The sequence below is a fragment of the Heterodontus francisci genome, chromosome 26 (genome assembly GCF_036365525.1).
Source record: "Heterodontus francisci isolate sHetFra1 chromosome 26, sHetFra1.hap1, whole genome shotgun sequence".
NCBI lineage: Eukaryota > Metazoa > Chordata > Chondrichthyes > Heterodontiformes > Heterodontidae > Heterodontus > Heterodontus francisci.
Genome location: NC_090396.1, coordinates 75,498,597 through 75,515,107, shown reverse-complemented (window position 1 = coordinate 75,515,107; position 16,511 = coordinate 75,498,597). Strand labels below are relative to the sequence as shown.

Genomic DNA, 16,511 nt, shown 5'->3' with positions numbered 1-16,511 from the left:
ACCATGCTTTTAGGTGGTTTTATTCACTGCACTTTGCCCAGTATTGGGAGGGCAGCCTGGTGCCTGGGACACATTTCTGCTAAAACCTGCCAAAGATACTTGTTTCCAACACCTTATGCCTCACCATGATCAGCCGGATGGAGTCGGGAGTCAAACGGAAAAAGACCAGCATTTCTGTATCACCTTTCATGAATGCAGGACATTCCAAAGAAATTTACAGCCAATTTGCACATGTCACTTCACTATTTAAGAAAGGTGAGAGGGGCAAACCAGAGAATTATAGACCACTTGGCCTAACATCTGTTGTAGGGAAGTTACTAGAGTCTATAATTAAGGATAGGGTGACTGAAAATTTTCAGCTTACCAGAGAGAGCCAGCATGAATTTGTAAAGGGCAAGTCATGCCTGATGAACCTGATTGAATTTTTTGAAGAGGTGATTAAAGTAGTGGACAGGGGAATGTCTGGATGTTATTTATATGTACTTCCTGAAGGCATTTGATAAAATCCCTCAGAAGAGACTGTTAGCCAAAGTTGAAGGTCATTGAATTGAAGGCAGAATACCTGAAGGAGTGATGTGGGAAAGAGGGGTTCCATTTCAGAGGACACTATAGCGCCAATACTGGGATAGGAAGGAACTGTACCATTGGGATGGGTGCCGCTTGAACTGGGCTGTGACCAGGCTCCTCTCAGAATGAATAAACATGGGAGGGCTCAGGTGGAAAATGTAGTATTAATAACAGTTCAAAAACTGTAGAGTAAAAATCAAGAATTGGGCAATACAGGGTAAAGGGAAAACAAAACAATTTCAAGTGATTAAATCGAGAGAGAGAAATAAGAAATGCATGAGTAAAAATTAGAGCTGAAGGTGTGTGGCCCAAATAAGCGTTCTGTATAAAAACAGAGTATAAGGAACAAATTGAATGAACTGCAGGTACAAATTCAACTTGAAGGATATGACATTATGCCATTGCTAAGATGTGGCTTCAAGTTGGTCAGGACTGGAACTAAATATACCAGGTTATAGGGGCTACAGAAAAGATGGGGAAAATGGTAGAGGGGGTGGGGGTGGCGGTGTTGTAACCTTAGTGATTAAGGATGAAATCACTTCAATTAAAAGAGAGGATATAACCAGAGGCAAGCAGGCAACGGAAACTATATGGGTGGAATCAAGAAATCGAGAAGGATTTAAGACTAGAAGGAGTTGTGTAGCAGCTGTGCAGTGGCAGATTGCATGAATGCAGAGATTAGCCAAGCATGTAGCAAAGTAGAGTGATTTTAATGGGGGGGAATTTTAGCTTTCATTTAGCAGATTAGCACACGTCAGAAAGGTAATGAATTTTTTGAATGTGCTTGGAATAGTTTCCGGCAGCAATATGACAGAACCAACAAGGGGACATGCCATATTAAATTTAGTGATGAGCAATCAACCAGATTTGGGTAACAGTCTGACAATGTCCAATAGTGATCATAAAATGATTGAATTCAAGGGGAAAAAGTGAAACAGCTACAAAGATCTAGATTTAGGTAAGGTTAACTTCGATGCTATGAGAGAGACTGTTCACAGTAAACTGGGCAGGTCAGTTAGTGGGTAAAATGGCAGAATATCAGTGGGAGGTGTTCAAAAAAGCACTTACTACGATACAGAACCAGTATACCCCTAAAGGAAAGAGCTGTACTTGCCAAAAAGAACAGCCATGGATGATGAAAGAAGTAAGAGAGACCTTAAAACTAAAAGAAAACATGCACACAAAATTCAGAATAAGCACAGATCCTGGCAAATGGGAAAGATATAAAGAATAGTAAAGGATGACAAAATAAATAGTAAGAGCTACAAAAAGGAAGTATGAAAAGAAACTTGCAAACAATATCATAAGTTTACAATTACATTAGAAAAAAGAGTTAGATCAGCAGCAATGTAACTCCTTGAAAACTGCTAATGGTGATATTGTCGATGGAAATAAGGAAATGGCAGACGTGCTGAATAATTACTTTGCATCAGTATTTAGTGTCGAAGGGGTCAGCGAGTCAGATTTCCCAAAGAAACGAATATTGAATCAGGGACAGAGACTCGCCCAAATTAACAGAAGCAAAATAATAGTAATGAAGAAAATAACAGCACTAAAGAGCAACAAATCCCCAGGACCAGGCAGTTTCCATCCCAGGGTTCTAAAAGAAGTAGGTGAAAACAATGCAGATGCTTTAACCATAGTCTTCCAAATTCCCCTCGATTCGGGAACTGTTCCTTTTAGATTGGGGAATTGTGCGTGTCGCTCCACTATTTAAGACAGGAGAAAGAGGGAAATCGGGATTATAGACCAGTTAACCTAACATCTGTTGGGAGATTACTAGAATCTATAATTTAGTATAGGGTGACTGAAAATTTTCAGCTGATCAGAGAGAGCCAGCACGGATTAGTAAAGGGCAGGTCATGTCTGACGAACCTGATTGAATTTGTTGAAGAGGTGATTAAATGTCTATGAATGTCCAGAAGGCATTTGATAAAGTCCCTCATCAGAGACTGTTAGCTACAGTTGGAGCCCATGAAATTGAAGGTAAATTATTGACCTGGTGAGGAAATTGAGCAGCAGGAGACAGAGAGTAGGGTTAATGGGCAGGTACTTGAATTGTCAGGACGTGACTAGTGATGTCCCGCAAGGATCTGTGTTGGAGCCTCAACTATTCACTGTATTTATGAATGACTTAAATGATGGGATCGAAAGGTACAAATCCAAATTTGCAGACGACACAAAGATAGGCAGCATTGTCAGCAGTGTAGATGGAAACATAAAATAACCAAGATATTGATAGATAAGTGAATAGACAAAACTGTGGCAAATGGATTTCAGTGTTGGTAAATGTGAGGTCACCACTTTGGACCTAAACAGGGAACTTTCTAAATGGTGAAAAGCTAGAAACAGTGGAGGTCCGAAGAGACTTGGGGGATGGGGGTGGTGGGTGGTATCCAGGTAAATAGATCATTAAAATGTCATGAACAGGAATGGAAAATTATAAAATGCTAATGGAATGCTGGCCTTTATATCCAGAGGACTAGAATACAAGGGGGGAAAAGTCATGCTTCAGCTGCACAAAGCCCTGGCTAGACCACACCTGGAGTTACTGTGAGCAGTTCTGGGCACCACACCTTTGGGAGGAGATATTAGCCTCGGAGGGAGTGCAGTGTAGATTTACCAGAATGCTGAGGGATTACACAAACTAGGGTTGTTTTATCTGGAACTTAAAAGGCTAAGGGGTGATTTCATCAAATTTTTCAGGATATTAAGGGGAGAGTAGAGAGTGAGAGAAACTATTTCTGCTGGTTGGGGAGTCTAGGACTGGAGGCAGAGTCTACAAATTAGAGCCAGACCTTTCAGGAGTGAAATTAGGCAACACTTCAACACACAAAGGGGTGGTAGAAGTTTGGAACTCTCTTCCGCAAATGGCAATTGATGTTGGATCAGATAGATGTTTGTTAACCAAAGGTATTAAGGGATATGGGGCAAAGGCAGGTCACAGATCAGCCATGATCTTATTGAATGGTGGAACAGGCTTGACAGGCTGAATGGCCTCCTCCTGTTCCTGTGCCTACAGCCAATGAAGTATGTTTGAAGTGTAGTGACTGTTGGAATGTAGGACCAACCAGCTAATTTGTGTTTGGGTGTTGGATGAGGGATAAATGTTGGCCATGACACAGGATAATTACTTGCTCTGGGTCTTTATGCCCACCTGAAAGGGCATACAGGGCCTCAGTTCAACATCTCATCCAAAATACTACCCCTCCAACAGTGCAGTGCTCCCTCTGTACTACCCTTCCAACCAATGCAGTCCTCCCTCAATTCTGCATTGGGAGTATTTGCCTTGATTATGGGCTCACTTCTATGGAGTGGGGCAGAGCAGCAAATCACAGTGGGAGAGAGGACAATTTGAGTTTTGAAGCAAGCCGGGAGTGGAGCAGGCCAGGAGCGGGGCAGGGTAAAGCTGTGGTGGAACGGGGCGGGAGGGAGCGGAGCAGGCCGGGGGCGGGGCAGGGTAAAGCTGTGGTGGAACGGGGCGGGAGGGAGCGGAGCAGGCCGGGGGCGGGGCAGGGTAAAGCTGTGGTGGAACGGGGCGGGAGGGAGCGGAGCAGGCCGGGAGCGGGGCAGGGTAAAGCTGTGGTGGAACGGGGCGGGAGGGAGCGGAGCAGGCCGGGAGCGGGGCAGGGTAAAGCTGTGGTGGAACGGGGCGGGAGGGAGCGGAGCAGGCCAGGAGCGGGGCAGGGTAAAGCTGTGGTGGAACGGGGCGGGAGGGAGCGGGGCAGGGCGGAGCAGGGCGTTTGGGAGCAGGCCGGGGGCGGGGCAGTGGGGAGCGGGCCGGCCGGGGGTGGGGTGTTTGGGAGCAGGCCGGGGGCGGGGCGTTTGGGAGCGGGGCAGGGTGGAGCACGCCTGGAGCGGGGCGTTGGGGAGCAGACCGGAAGCGGGGAGTGGGGCAGGGTGGAGCAGGCCGGGGGTGGGGCAGAGTTGAGTAGGGTGGTGGATAGCGGGGCAGGGTGGAACGGGCCGTGGGGAGTGGGGCCAGCAGCAGGGCGGGAGCGGGGCAGAGCGGAGCGGGGCCGGGAGCATGGCGGGGCCGGGAGCGGGGCAGAGCAGAGCGGAGCGGGGCCGGGAGCGGGGCGTTGTGGAACATGCTGGGAGCGGGGCATTGAGGAGCAGGCCGGGAGTGGAGCAGAGTGGAGCAGGCCTGGGCTGAGAGTGAAGTGATGTCACAGGACAAGGAGTCACATGGGTGACTTTTCTGGTCAGCTTTTAATTTAATCTAAATTAATCAACTATAAACTCAGACTTGATTGCTTAATTAGTAGAAAAATTAAAGCCAATTTTATAACTTATATAATTATAATCAGTGCTCGATTAATTAATCAGATCTATGGAATAAAGTTAAACAGCAAGGTATAACACTAAAGAGTTCTAAATTTTTCAATAAATTAAAATCTAAAGCTTTTAGATAATAGTTAAGTGAAACATTTCTGTTGACCTCCCCTATAAAATGGAGTGACATCAGCACAAGAAAACAGCTGATTGTTGAGTAGCTGGTGAGTTTATTTATTTAAATTGTATGTTTAATAGTCTAATAAGTAGAGGTATGGCAGGACAGCTCAGACCCATGGAGTACATATCCTGTTCCATGTGGGAACTCCAGGGTACTTGGAGGGTTAGCAGTACTGAAAGGAGGAGAGGTCGCTGTCTTGATATACTGTTAGGACCAGGGGAGGAAGGGGTCTCAGGCTCCCCTTTCACTCCTTCTCTAGTTTGACCGCAACATGATTTATCGTTAAACACAGTGATTTAAGTTACCAACTCAGTGAGCACTTGCTCCTGTTACTCTGGTTCATTTGCAAACATATATATTAATCAGACAGGTTTTCTTGAGTTTAAACAAGAAAGATGTAAATTTATTAACTTTATCACTCTAAACCGGTTAAAATTACTAAAATATATGAGGCATCCACACTTACATTCATTCGAGGGCACAGACAAATAGAGGGGAAAAGACAGAGTTGGCAGGTTGGAGTAGATTCCTTAATGAAAATGAATTGAAATTGAAGTCCTCGCTGGGCCTCGTGCACAATTCGGGCTTGTTTCTCTGGTTCCAGAAGGCTGTAGAGAGGCTTTTTCCATCGTCTTGGTTATTGCCTTTAAGGATCTGTAGTCTTGAGGCTTAGTAGCTGTCACGGAGGCTTCCCTGGGACTTTACTGGAGAGAGAGAGAGGTGCTTTCTTCCTTGGAGTTCAGCTACTGTCTGTCCTCAGAGGCACAATTTACAAAGAGTTACACAGGCAGGCATGTCATGTGACTACCTCTTTGTCTGAAACAGAAGTTTCTGGCAGTTTTGTTTGAAATTCAAAGTTCTCCTCTCAGGTTGTGCAAACATACTTGGTGCAGGGGGTTTGGCTTTTTCAAAGTCAATGGGTGTTGATGGCTTTTGATGACCAACGTTGACAAAACCATTCTAGTTAATTGAATCAGGGAGAACCCCCATTGTTCTGGCTAGACTGAGCAATCACCTCTGTTTCCCAGCTGGCCTTTGGCTTCCCATTATCACAAATTGAATGTGGCCATCTTTAGCTGTTCTGTTCTGCTTTTTAAAAGTTATTTGTAATAATGTCCAGTAAAAATGTCTCCGGCAACGTTCCATACGACAAAATTAATATTTTCCATTTGGCATGTGGGATATGCATCACAATACAAATTTGCAAGGAAATTACAGAAAAATGCAAGAATTAGTTATAATGGGGGACTTTAATTATCCTAATATAGACTGGGATAGTCATTGTGTAAAAGGCAGAGAGCGGCAAGAGTTTTTAGAGTGTGTTTAGGAGAACTTTCTACATCAGTATGTTTCCAGTCCAATGAGGAAGGAGACACTGCTGGATCTGGTTCTGGGGAATGAGGGGAGTTAAGTGGATGAGGTGTCAGTAGGGGAACATTTAGGGGACAGCGATCAGAGTATCATAAGGTTTAGGTTTGCTATGGAAAAGGACCAGGAGCAACCCAGAGTAAAGATAACTAATTGGGAGAGGGCCAACTTCAGTGGGGTGAGACTGAATCTGACCCAGGTAAATTGGATTCAAAGATTGGCAGGCAAAATTGTAACAGAACAATGGTTTGCCTTTAAAGAGGAAATAGTTCGGATACAGTCAGGGTACATTTCCACAAGGGGGAAAGGTAGGGCAAACAAATTCAGAGCTCCCTGGATAACTAAAGCGATAGAGAGTAAGATGAAGCAGAAAAAGGGTGCATATGACAGATGTCAGGTTGATAATACAATTGAGAACCAGGTTGATTATAGGAGGATCTGAGGAGAAGTGAAAAAACAAATGAGAAGTGAATAGAGAGTATGAGAAGAGACTTGCAGCTAACATAAAAGGAATCCAAAAGTCGTCTTTAGGCATATAAATAGTAAAAGGGTGGTAAAAGGAGTGGGATCGATGAGTCACCTAAAAGGGGATTTACGCATGGAAGCAGGGGGCATGGCTGAGGTACTAAATGAGTATTTTGCATCTGTCTTTACTAAGGAAGAAGATGTTGCCCAAATCATACTGAAAGAGGAGGTAGTTGAGACGTTGGATAGGCTAAAAATTGATAGAGGAGGTATTAGATAGGCTGACTGTACTTAAAGTTGCAAAGTCACCAGGACAGGATGAGATGCATCCAAGGATACTGAGGGAAGTAAGGGTGGAAATTGTGGAGGCAGTAGCCATGATCTTCCAATCCTCCTTGGATGCAGGGGTGATGCCAGAGGACTGGAGAATTGCAAATGTTACACCCTTGTTCATAAAAGGGTGTAAGGATCAGCCCAGCAACTAAAGGCCAATCAGTTTAACCTTGCTGGTGGGTAAACTTTTAGAAATGATAATTTGGGCCCAAATTAAGTCATTTGGACAAATGTGGATTAATTAGGGAAAGCCAACACTGATTTGTTAAGAGCAAATTGTGTTTAACTAAGTTGCTTGAGGTGTTGGTGAGGGTAATGCGGTTGGTGTCGTGTACATGAACTTTCAAAAGGCATTTGATAAAGTGCCGCATTACAGGCTTGTCAGCAAAGTTAAAGCCCATGGAATAAAAGGGATAGTAGCAACATGGATACAAAATTGGCTGAGTGACAGGAAACAAAGTATTGGTGAATGGTTGTTTTTGGACTAGTGGAAGGTATATAATGGGGTTCTCTAGGGATTGGTGTTAAGACCCCTGCTTTTCTTAATATATATTAATGACCTAGACTTGGGTGTGCAGGGCACAATTTCACAATTTGCAGATAACACAAAACTTGGAAATATTGTGAACTGTGAGGAGGATAGTGATAAACTTCAAGAGGACGTAGACAGGCTGGTGGAATGGGCAAAAAAGTGGCAGACGAAATCTAATGCAGAGAACTGTGAGGCGATGCATTTTGGTAGGAAGAAAGAGGAAAGGCAATATAAAATAAAGGGTGACATTCTAAAGGGGGTGCAGGAACAGAGGGACCTGAGAGTATATGTGCACAAATCATTGAAGGTTGCAGGGCAGGTTGAGAAAGTCACTTAGAACCATAGAAAAATTACAACACAAAAGGAGGCCATTCAGCCCATTGTGTCCGTGCTGGCCGAAAACTAGCCGCCTAATCGAATTCCACCTTCCAGCACCTGGTCCTAGCCTTGCAGGTTACAGCACTTCAGGAGCATGTCCAGGTACTTTTTAAAAAGATTTGAGGGGTTCTGCCTCCACCACCATTCCTGGCAGTGAATTCCAGACACCCACCACCCTTTGGGATCTTGGGCTTTATAAATAGGGGCATTGAGTACAAAAGCTAGGACGTTATGATAAATCTGCATAAAACACATTTCGGCCTCAACTGGAGTATTGTGTGCAGTTCTGGGCACCACGCTTTAGAAAGGATGTTAAGGCATTAGAGAGAGTGCAGAAAAGATTCACGAGAATGGTTTCAGGGATGAGGAACTTCAGTTATGCAGAACATAGAACATTACAGCGCAGTACAGGCCCTTCAGCCCTCGATGTTGCGCCGACCTGTGAAACCATCTGACCTACACTATTCCATTTTCATCCATATGTCTATCCAATGACCACTTAAATGCCCTTAAAGTTGGCGAGTCTACTACTGCTGCAGGCAGGGCGTTCCACGCCCCTACTACTCTCTGAGTAAAGAAACTACCTCCGACATCTGTCCTATATCTATCACCCCTCAACTTGAAGCTATGTCCCCTCGTGTTTGTCATCACCATCCGAGGAAAAAGGCTCTCACTATCCACCCTATCCAACCCTCTGATTATCTTATATGTCTCTATTAAGTCACCTCTCCTCCTCCTTCTCTCTAACGAAAACAACCTCAAGTCCCTCAGCCTTTCCTCGTAAGACCTTCCCTCCATACCAGGCAACATCCTAGTAAATCTCCTCTGCACCTTTTCCAAAGCTTCCACATCCTTCCTATAATGCAGTGACCAGAACTGCACGCAATACTCCAGGTGCGGCCGCACCAGAGTTCTGTACAGCTGCAGCATGACCTCGTGGCTCCTAAACTCGATCCCCCTACTAATAAAAGCTAACACACCATATGCCTTCTTAACAGCTCTATTAACCTGGGTGGCAACTTTCAGGGATTTATGTACCTGGACACCAAGATCTCTCTGCTCATCTACACTACCAAGAATCTTCCCATTATCCCAGTATTCTGCAATCCTGTTACTCCTTCCAAAGTGAATCACCTCACACTTTTCCGCATTAAACTCCATTTCCCATCTCTCAGCCCAGCTCTGCAGCCTATCTATGTCCCTCTGTAACCTACAACATCCTTCGGCACTATCCACAACTCCACCGACCTTCGTGTCATCCGCAAATTTACTAACCCACCCTTCTACACCCTCATCCAGGTCATTTATAAAAATGACAAACAGCAGTGGCCCCAAAACAGATCCTTGCGGTACACCACTAGAAACTATACTCCAGGATGAACATTTACCATCAACCACCACCCTCTGTCTTCTTTCAGCTAGCCAATTTCTGATCCAAAGCACTAATTCACCTTCAATCCCATACTTCTGTATTTTCTGCAATAGCCTACCGTGGGGAACTTTATCAAACGCCTTACTGAAATCCATATAGACCACATCCACGGCTTTATCCTCATCCACCTGTTTGGTCACCTTGTCAAAAAACTCAATAAGGTTTGTGAGGCACGACCTACCCTTCACAAAACCGTGCTGACTATCTCTAATGAACTTATTCTTTTCAAGATGATTATAAATCCTATCTCTTATAACCTTTTCCAACATTTTACCCACAACCGAAGTAAGGCTCACAGGTCTATAATTACCAGGGCTGTCTCTACTCCCCTTCTTGAACAAGGGGCCAACATTTGCTATCCTCCAGTCTTCCAGCACTATTCCTGTCGACAATGACGACATAAAAATCAAGGACAAAGGCTCTGCAATCTCCTCCCTGGCTTCCCAGAGAATCCTAGGATAAATCCCATCTGGCCCAGGGGACTTATCTATTTTCACACTTTCCAAAATTGCTAACACCTCCTCCTTGTGAACCTCAATCCCATCTAGCCTAGTAGTCTGTATCTCAGTATTCTCCTCGACAACATTTTCATTCTCCACTGTAAATACTGACGAAAAATATTCATTTAACACTTCCCCTATCTCCTCCGATTCCACACACAACTTCCCACTACTATCCTTGATTGGCCGTAACCTATCTCTAGTCATTCTTTTATTCCTGATATACCTATAGAAAGCCTTAGGGTTTTCTTTGATCCTATCCGCCAATGACTTCTCGTGTCCTCTCCTCGCTCTCCCTTTAGATCCTTCCTGGCTAGCTTGTAACTCTCAAGCGCCCTAACTGAGCCTTCACGTCTCATCCTAACATAAGCCGCCGCCTTCCTCTTGACAAGCTCTTCAACTTCTTTAGTAAACCACGGCTCCCTCGCTCGACAACTGCCTCCCTGCCTGACAGGTACATACTTATCAAGGACACGCAGTAGCTGCTCCTTGAATAAGCTCCACATTTCGATTGTGCCCCTCCCCTGCAGTTTCCTTCCCCATCCTACACATCCTAAATCTTGCCTAATCGCATCATAATTTCCTTTCCCCCAGCTATAATTCTTGCCCTGCTGTATATGCCTGTCCCTGCCCATCGCTAAGGTAAACCTAACCGAATTGTGATCACTATCACCAAAGTGCTCACCAACTTCTAAATCTAACACCTGGCCGGGTTCATTACCCAGTACCAAATCCAATGTGGCATCGCCCCTGGTTGGCCTGTCTACATACTGTGTCAGAAAACCCTCCTGCACACACTGGACAAAAACAGACCCATGTAGATAGGTTGGAGAAGCTGGGGCCGTTTTCCTGGAGAAGAGAAGATGAAGAGGAGATTTGATAGAGACGATCAAAATCACAAGGGGTCTGGACAGAGTTGATAGGGAGAAACTGTTCCCATTGGCCGAAGGGTTGAGAACCAGAGAACACGGATTTAAGGTAAAAGCAAAATACTGCAGATGCTGGAAATCTGAAATATAAACGAAAAAATGCTGGAAATACTCAGCAGGTCTGGTAGCATCAGTGGAAAGAGAAGCAGAGTTAACGTTTCAGGTCAGTGACCCTTCATCAGATTTAAGGTGATTGGCAAAAGAAGAAATGGAGACATGAGGAAAAACTTTTTAACGCAGCAAGTGGTTAGGATCTGGAATCCACTGCCTGAACGTGTGGTGGAGGCAGATTCAATCAAGGCCTCCAAAAGGGAATTCATAGAATCATTGACTCATAGAATGGTTACAGCACAGAAGAAGACTATTCTATCATTCTGTGAACCTGCGATACTCTGACTCTGAGTTGAGAGTATTCCCCACTGTGCATGGAACCCTGCATCTTCTGGGCGGCGCAGTGGTTAGCATCGCAGCCTCACCGCTCCAGCGACCTGGGTTCAATTCTGGGTACTGCCTGTGCGGAGTTTGCAAGTTCTCCCTGTGATGGCGTGGGTTTTTGCCGGGTGCTCTGCAAGCCAAAGACTTGCAGGTTGATAGGTAAATTGGCCATTGTAAATTGCCACTAGTATATAGGTAGGTAGTAGGGGAATTGAGGGAAGGTGGGGATGGGGTAGGAATATGGGATTAATGTAGGATTAGTATAAATGGGTGGTTGATGGTCAGCACAGACTTGGTGGGCCGAAGGGCAAGTTTCAATGCTGTATCTCTAAATAAAAATAATTCCTGTGGCATGCTGAGGTCTATGCCATTGTCCTATCCCAGTGCTCGCTAATCCAATATTGTTCTCAGGCGACAGTTTCCTAATTCTATTTGCCCTTCCTCCAATATTAGACAAATCAGTGTGATCTCTTCCGATGGAGAGGCATCCACATGGAAATCCACGAGGCGGCGTCTGACTGACAAGAAGAAGGTAGTCGAGAGTCCTCCGCAGAAGAAGTTTGAATCAAAGGACCTGATTCGTGCCGAGACAACGGAAACTGGGAGGGTAAGCTCACACAGCGCACGCAGAAAGTCCTGATTTCCTGTTGCGCTTGGCTGCTGTGTTCACTAGCCACAGCCTTCGCAGTGCAGGACCTGGACCTCCGGTGCCAGATATGAACACACTACATGTCCCACAGAAATTCTCTCCTTGCCTGTGGACAATTGCCTTGCTGCTGTAACCCACTCGGAGCAGCACGACATATTCATCTCAGGATGTGAGCATCGCTGGCCAGGTCAGCATTTATTGCCCATCCCTAATTATCCTCCAGAAGGTGGTGGTGAGTCGCCTGCTGCCTTGGCCATTTCAGAGGCCAGTTAAGATTCAACCACATTGCTGTGGGTCAGGAGTTGCATCCAGAGCAGACCAGGTAAGGACGGCAGGTTTCCTTCCCTAAAGGACATTAGTTTTTACAACATTCTGATAGCTTCATGATCACTTTTACTGAAAGTAGTATTTTACTACTTCTAGATCTTTAAAACTGACTTCAAATTCCACAATTTCATTGGTGGGATTTGAACATGTTCTCTGGATTATTACTGCAGTATCAGAACAATGACACTACTGTATCCGATATTTATAGTAAGGAGCAGTGGCTCAAGCTGAAGTGGAAGTGCAGTAGAGGAAACTGTGCCAGCAGAGTGAGTGATTAGTCCTGGATGACACTGCAGCAATAGGACATTAAATGTACAGCTCAAACAGGCCATTCAGTCTGACTGCTCCATACTGGTGCTTATGCTCCACACAAGCCTCCTTCCACCCTACTTTCATCTCTCCTATCAGCATATCTTTCTTGGAGCTAGGAGTGATGCCAGATTTGAGCTGCACAGTGCTGTGGGGATTGTTGGGATAATGAATTATGGAAGTGCCTGATCTTGGCCATGCTGTCAGGAGGCGTAGGTGGAGAACAAGGGATATGTGAACAGACGAGAGGAATTGACCCAGAGCAGGGTGGGTGACCTGAGCCTGTTTTTGATTGGCAGGTTAAATTCAACGTGTTCTGGCAGTACCTGAAGGCAGTCGGCCCCTTCATCTCTTTTGTGATTTGTATCCTGTACTGCTGCCAGAATGCTGCAGCAATCGGTGCCAACTTCTGGCTCAGCGCCTGGACCAACGATCCCGTCATCAACGGGACACAGCACCAGACGTACATGCGGGTAGGAGTGTACGCAGCACTCGGCTTCACACAAGGTAAGACCCAACCTGCACCTGAAAACCAAGGAGGGAGGGCACTCATCAGCGGCCAATAGAACTTTGTTAGTCATGTAGGCGGGGCTGGGATAGTCTGCACCAGTCAGGAGTTTCTAGAGGAAAGATTTTATCAGTAATCGAAGGGAATGGGAGGTCCTCAGTGATTTGGAAAAATCTCTATACTTCAATGCTGGGTGGGTGAGGCCGGGGGAAGGGTTTGGGGCAGTAGCTTTAAGCTGCAGTGTTTGTGATCTGACAACTGCACATCTTAATTCCGGTCCCAAAACATTGCTAAATAAATCACAATTTATTGAAACATTTTTCCTTAATTTCTAGGTGAGGGTTTTGACTCACTGCCAACACCTACACTGAACTGCAGAGAGTCTGACCCCAGCATTGACCCCTTCAACATTTACCTAACTAATTGGTTGACTGACATTGACAACACATGGGAGGAGTGGTTAAGTGACTCCACAGGGGTGTGGGGGAGGGTGGGTTGGGGTTGGCAGGTTGCTGGGGGTGGGATGGGGCTATGGTGTCTAGTCTGTGTGCTAACCTCCACTCTGGAACTGCATTGTGTTTCCATCACAGGGATCCTAGTTATGATCTCCTCCTTCACACTGGCGCTCGGAGGCCTGGGGGCTGCTCGGCAGCTCCACACACTGCTGCTGGACAACAAGTTACACACACCACAAGCATTCTTTGACACCACACCCATCGGGCGCCTCATCAATCGCTTCGGCAAGGACATTAATGTGATTGATGAAGTGATTCCACTGACATTCCAGATGTTCCTCTCGACGTTTTTCAACTCCCTGTCCACCATGATAGTAGTAATGGCCAGTACCCCGTGGTTCACTCTGCTAATCGTGCCACTGGCCTTTGTGTACTTCTTCGTACAGGTATCTCCCGAGCCACCTCTCCACTTTCTCACAGACAAACTGCAGTGCAAAGGATGATGGCATGGGATGGTTGCACTCTCCTTTGGAAGAAGGAGCCTCACTGTCAGAATGTGTCTTAAAGTGACCACAAATTCAAGTTTGATTTGACAAACCCTACTCTTAATTCCGGGAATGACTGAGCTGGATTAACATCATTAGAGATACAGTCAGTAACACATGGCGCTGGGGGGAGAGGGGTTACTGAGTGACAGTGTGAGGAAGCTGGATTAACATCAGTACAGATATAGTCAGGGACTCACTGATGTGATCACCTCTCTTCTAATAATCCAACTTGTTAATGTGACTGACACTGGGGCTCCCTCGTATTTCTTTCTTGGATAGTTTTTCTTGGTTTGGTGCTGTCAGTGTTTGTGAATCACCATCTTGACTCTGCCAACACGAGTTGCTCATGGTAGTAGAAGTAACTCTGCAAGGCTGTGGAACGGGTGTGTCTTGTTCTTTTTTGTTGTCTGTCTGTGTAACACTTTGAGAACCAGCCTAGTACAAATGTGACTGTGACACACGGCATACCTCCTCCAGCCTGGCTATATCCCTGACAGTGAACCCTCTGACACCAACCCTGCCCCACTCTCTACCCAGAGCTGTGCCTGATGGGTGCACTCATTTTATCAGCTTCCAGTGCTCAGGCAAACCATAGCACAGGCCCTTTAATGCATGTGAACTTTGGCTAAGTTATGCTCAGAGTGAATGTGGGTTGGAAAATTTGTGCTTGTGCTGTGACTCTGTTCTCTGCCTGCACTCCCTTTGTGCCAAATCCTGTTTAAGTCAGGGGTGAAATGGAGCCATGCAGATCTGACTACCCCAGGTCCAGTCCCTGGCCCTGTAAAAATTAGATTATAACACACACTCATATGTCACTGATAGCCAGACAGCAGAAACGGGCTGCAGAGATTGCAGCTTGTACACTGCATTTTATGATTTTTAATGAATTTTATTAACCTGGGACATGGGAGACTAGCTCTGGTCTTGGGGTGGTAACTAGATGTAGCCTTGAAGACACTCCCAGAGTAGGATGGTATCAAAAGGGGTGAGTCAGGGTAACCAACCAGTCATTCTCAGCCAGTGGCACAGCCGCTTTGTCTGTCAGTACAGGTGAGGGAACCGGTCCGATCCCACTGCTAACTTCATAGAACACAGAATAAATCTGTGTGCGAGGGCAACACTGACGAATGGGCCAGAGTTTTATGCATCCCCCCTCCCCCCCCCCAAACGAGTGGGCTGGTGGCAGGGGTCATAAACTTGAATGGGAGGTGGGGGAGAGGAAGCTGTTCCCGACCCCCTCCCACCCTCGCACCAATTTTACACGGGACGGCAGCGGCAAGAAATGGCCCATCTTCCCCAGGCCAATTAACTGGCACTTTAACGCTTCCGCCCACCACCACGGGTATTTTATCCTCAGCAGGCAGATGACAAAGGCCCCAACAGCCCTGTCTAGTAAAACAAGCAGCCTTCTTACAGGCTGGGGAGGGGGGGGGGGGCTGCCTGATCGGGCACCCTGTGCCCCACAGAGGGCCATCCCTGAAGCCCCAACTGCTCCCATGCACAATGCTCACTCCCCTCCTCCACTCCCCTCCCCTCTCTCTCTCTCTCTGCGCTCCCCTCCCCCTCTCTCTCTCTCTCCGCTCCCCTCCCCCTCTCTCTCTCTCCGCTCCCCTCCCCCTCTCTCTCTCTCCGCTCCCTCCCCCTCTCTCTCTCTCCGCTCCCCTCCCCCTCTCTCTCTCTCCGCTCCCCTCCCCCTCTCTCTCTCTCTCTCCGCTCCCCTCCCCCTCTCTCTCTCTCTCCGCTCCCTCCCTCTCTCTCTCTCTCCGCTCCCCTCCCCCTCTCTCTCTCTCTCCGCTCCCCTCCCCCTCTCTCTCTCTCTCCGCTCCCCTCCCCCTCTCTCTCTCTCTCTCTCCGCTTCCCTCCCCCTCTCTCTCTCTCTCCGCTTCCCTCCCCCTCTCTCTCTCTCTCCGCTTCCCTCCCCCTCTCTCTCTCTCTCCGCTCCCCTCCCCCTCTCTCTCTCTCTCCGCTCCCCTCCCCCTCTCTCTCTCTCTCCGCTCCCCTCCCCCTCTCTCTCTCTCTCCGCTCCCCTCCCCCTCTCTCTCTCTCTCCGCTCCCCTCCCCCTCTCTCTCTCTCTCCGCTCCCCTCCCCCTCTCTCTCTCTCTCCGCTCCCCTCCCCCTCTCTCTCTCTCTCCGCTCCCCTCCCCCTCTCTCTCTCTCTCTCTCTCTCCGCTCCCCTCCCCTCTCTCTCTCTCTCTCTCTCTCCGCTCCCCTCCCCCTCTCTCTCTCTCTCCGCTCCCCTCCCCTCTCTCTCTCTCTCCCCGCTCCCCTCCCCCTCTCTCTCTCTCTCTCTCCGCTCCCCTCCCCCTCTCTCTCTCTCTA

At 47.0% G+C, this 16,511-nt stretch overlaps 1 protein-coding gene across 3 annotated transcripts in view; it reads left to right on the top strand.

Annotated features, from left to right (window-relative positions):
* abcc3 (ATP-binding cassette, sub-family C (CFTR/MRP), member 3) overlaps positions 1 to 16,511 on the top strand; it is a 163,754-nt gene that overhangs the window by 116,458 nt on the left and 30,785 nt on the right. For 2 of the 3 annotated variants that reach the window (XR_010977594.1, XM_068058613.1), the window contains exons 21-22: positions 11,849 to 12,002; positions 12,980 to 13,187. Coding sequence is in view for 2 of the 3 variants with exons in the window: in XM_068058613.1 (XP_067914714.1) it covers positions 11,849 to 12,002; positions 12,980 to 13,187 (362 nt within the window). In the remaining variant the exon portion in view is untranslated. Of the gene's footprint in view, positions 1 to 11,848; positions 12,003 to 12,979; positions 13,188 to 13,778; positions 14,090 to 16,511 lie in introns of all 3 variants that reach the window. The other variant, XM_068058612.1, reaches the window with a different exon arrangement.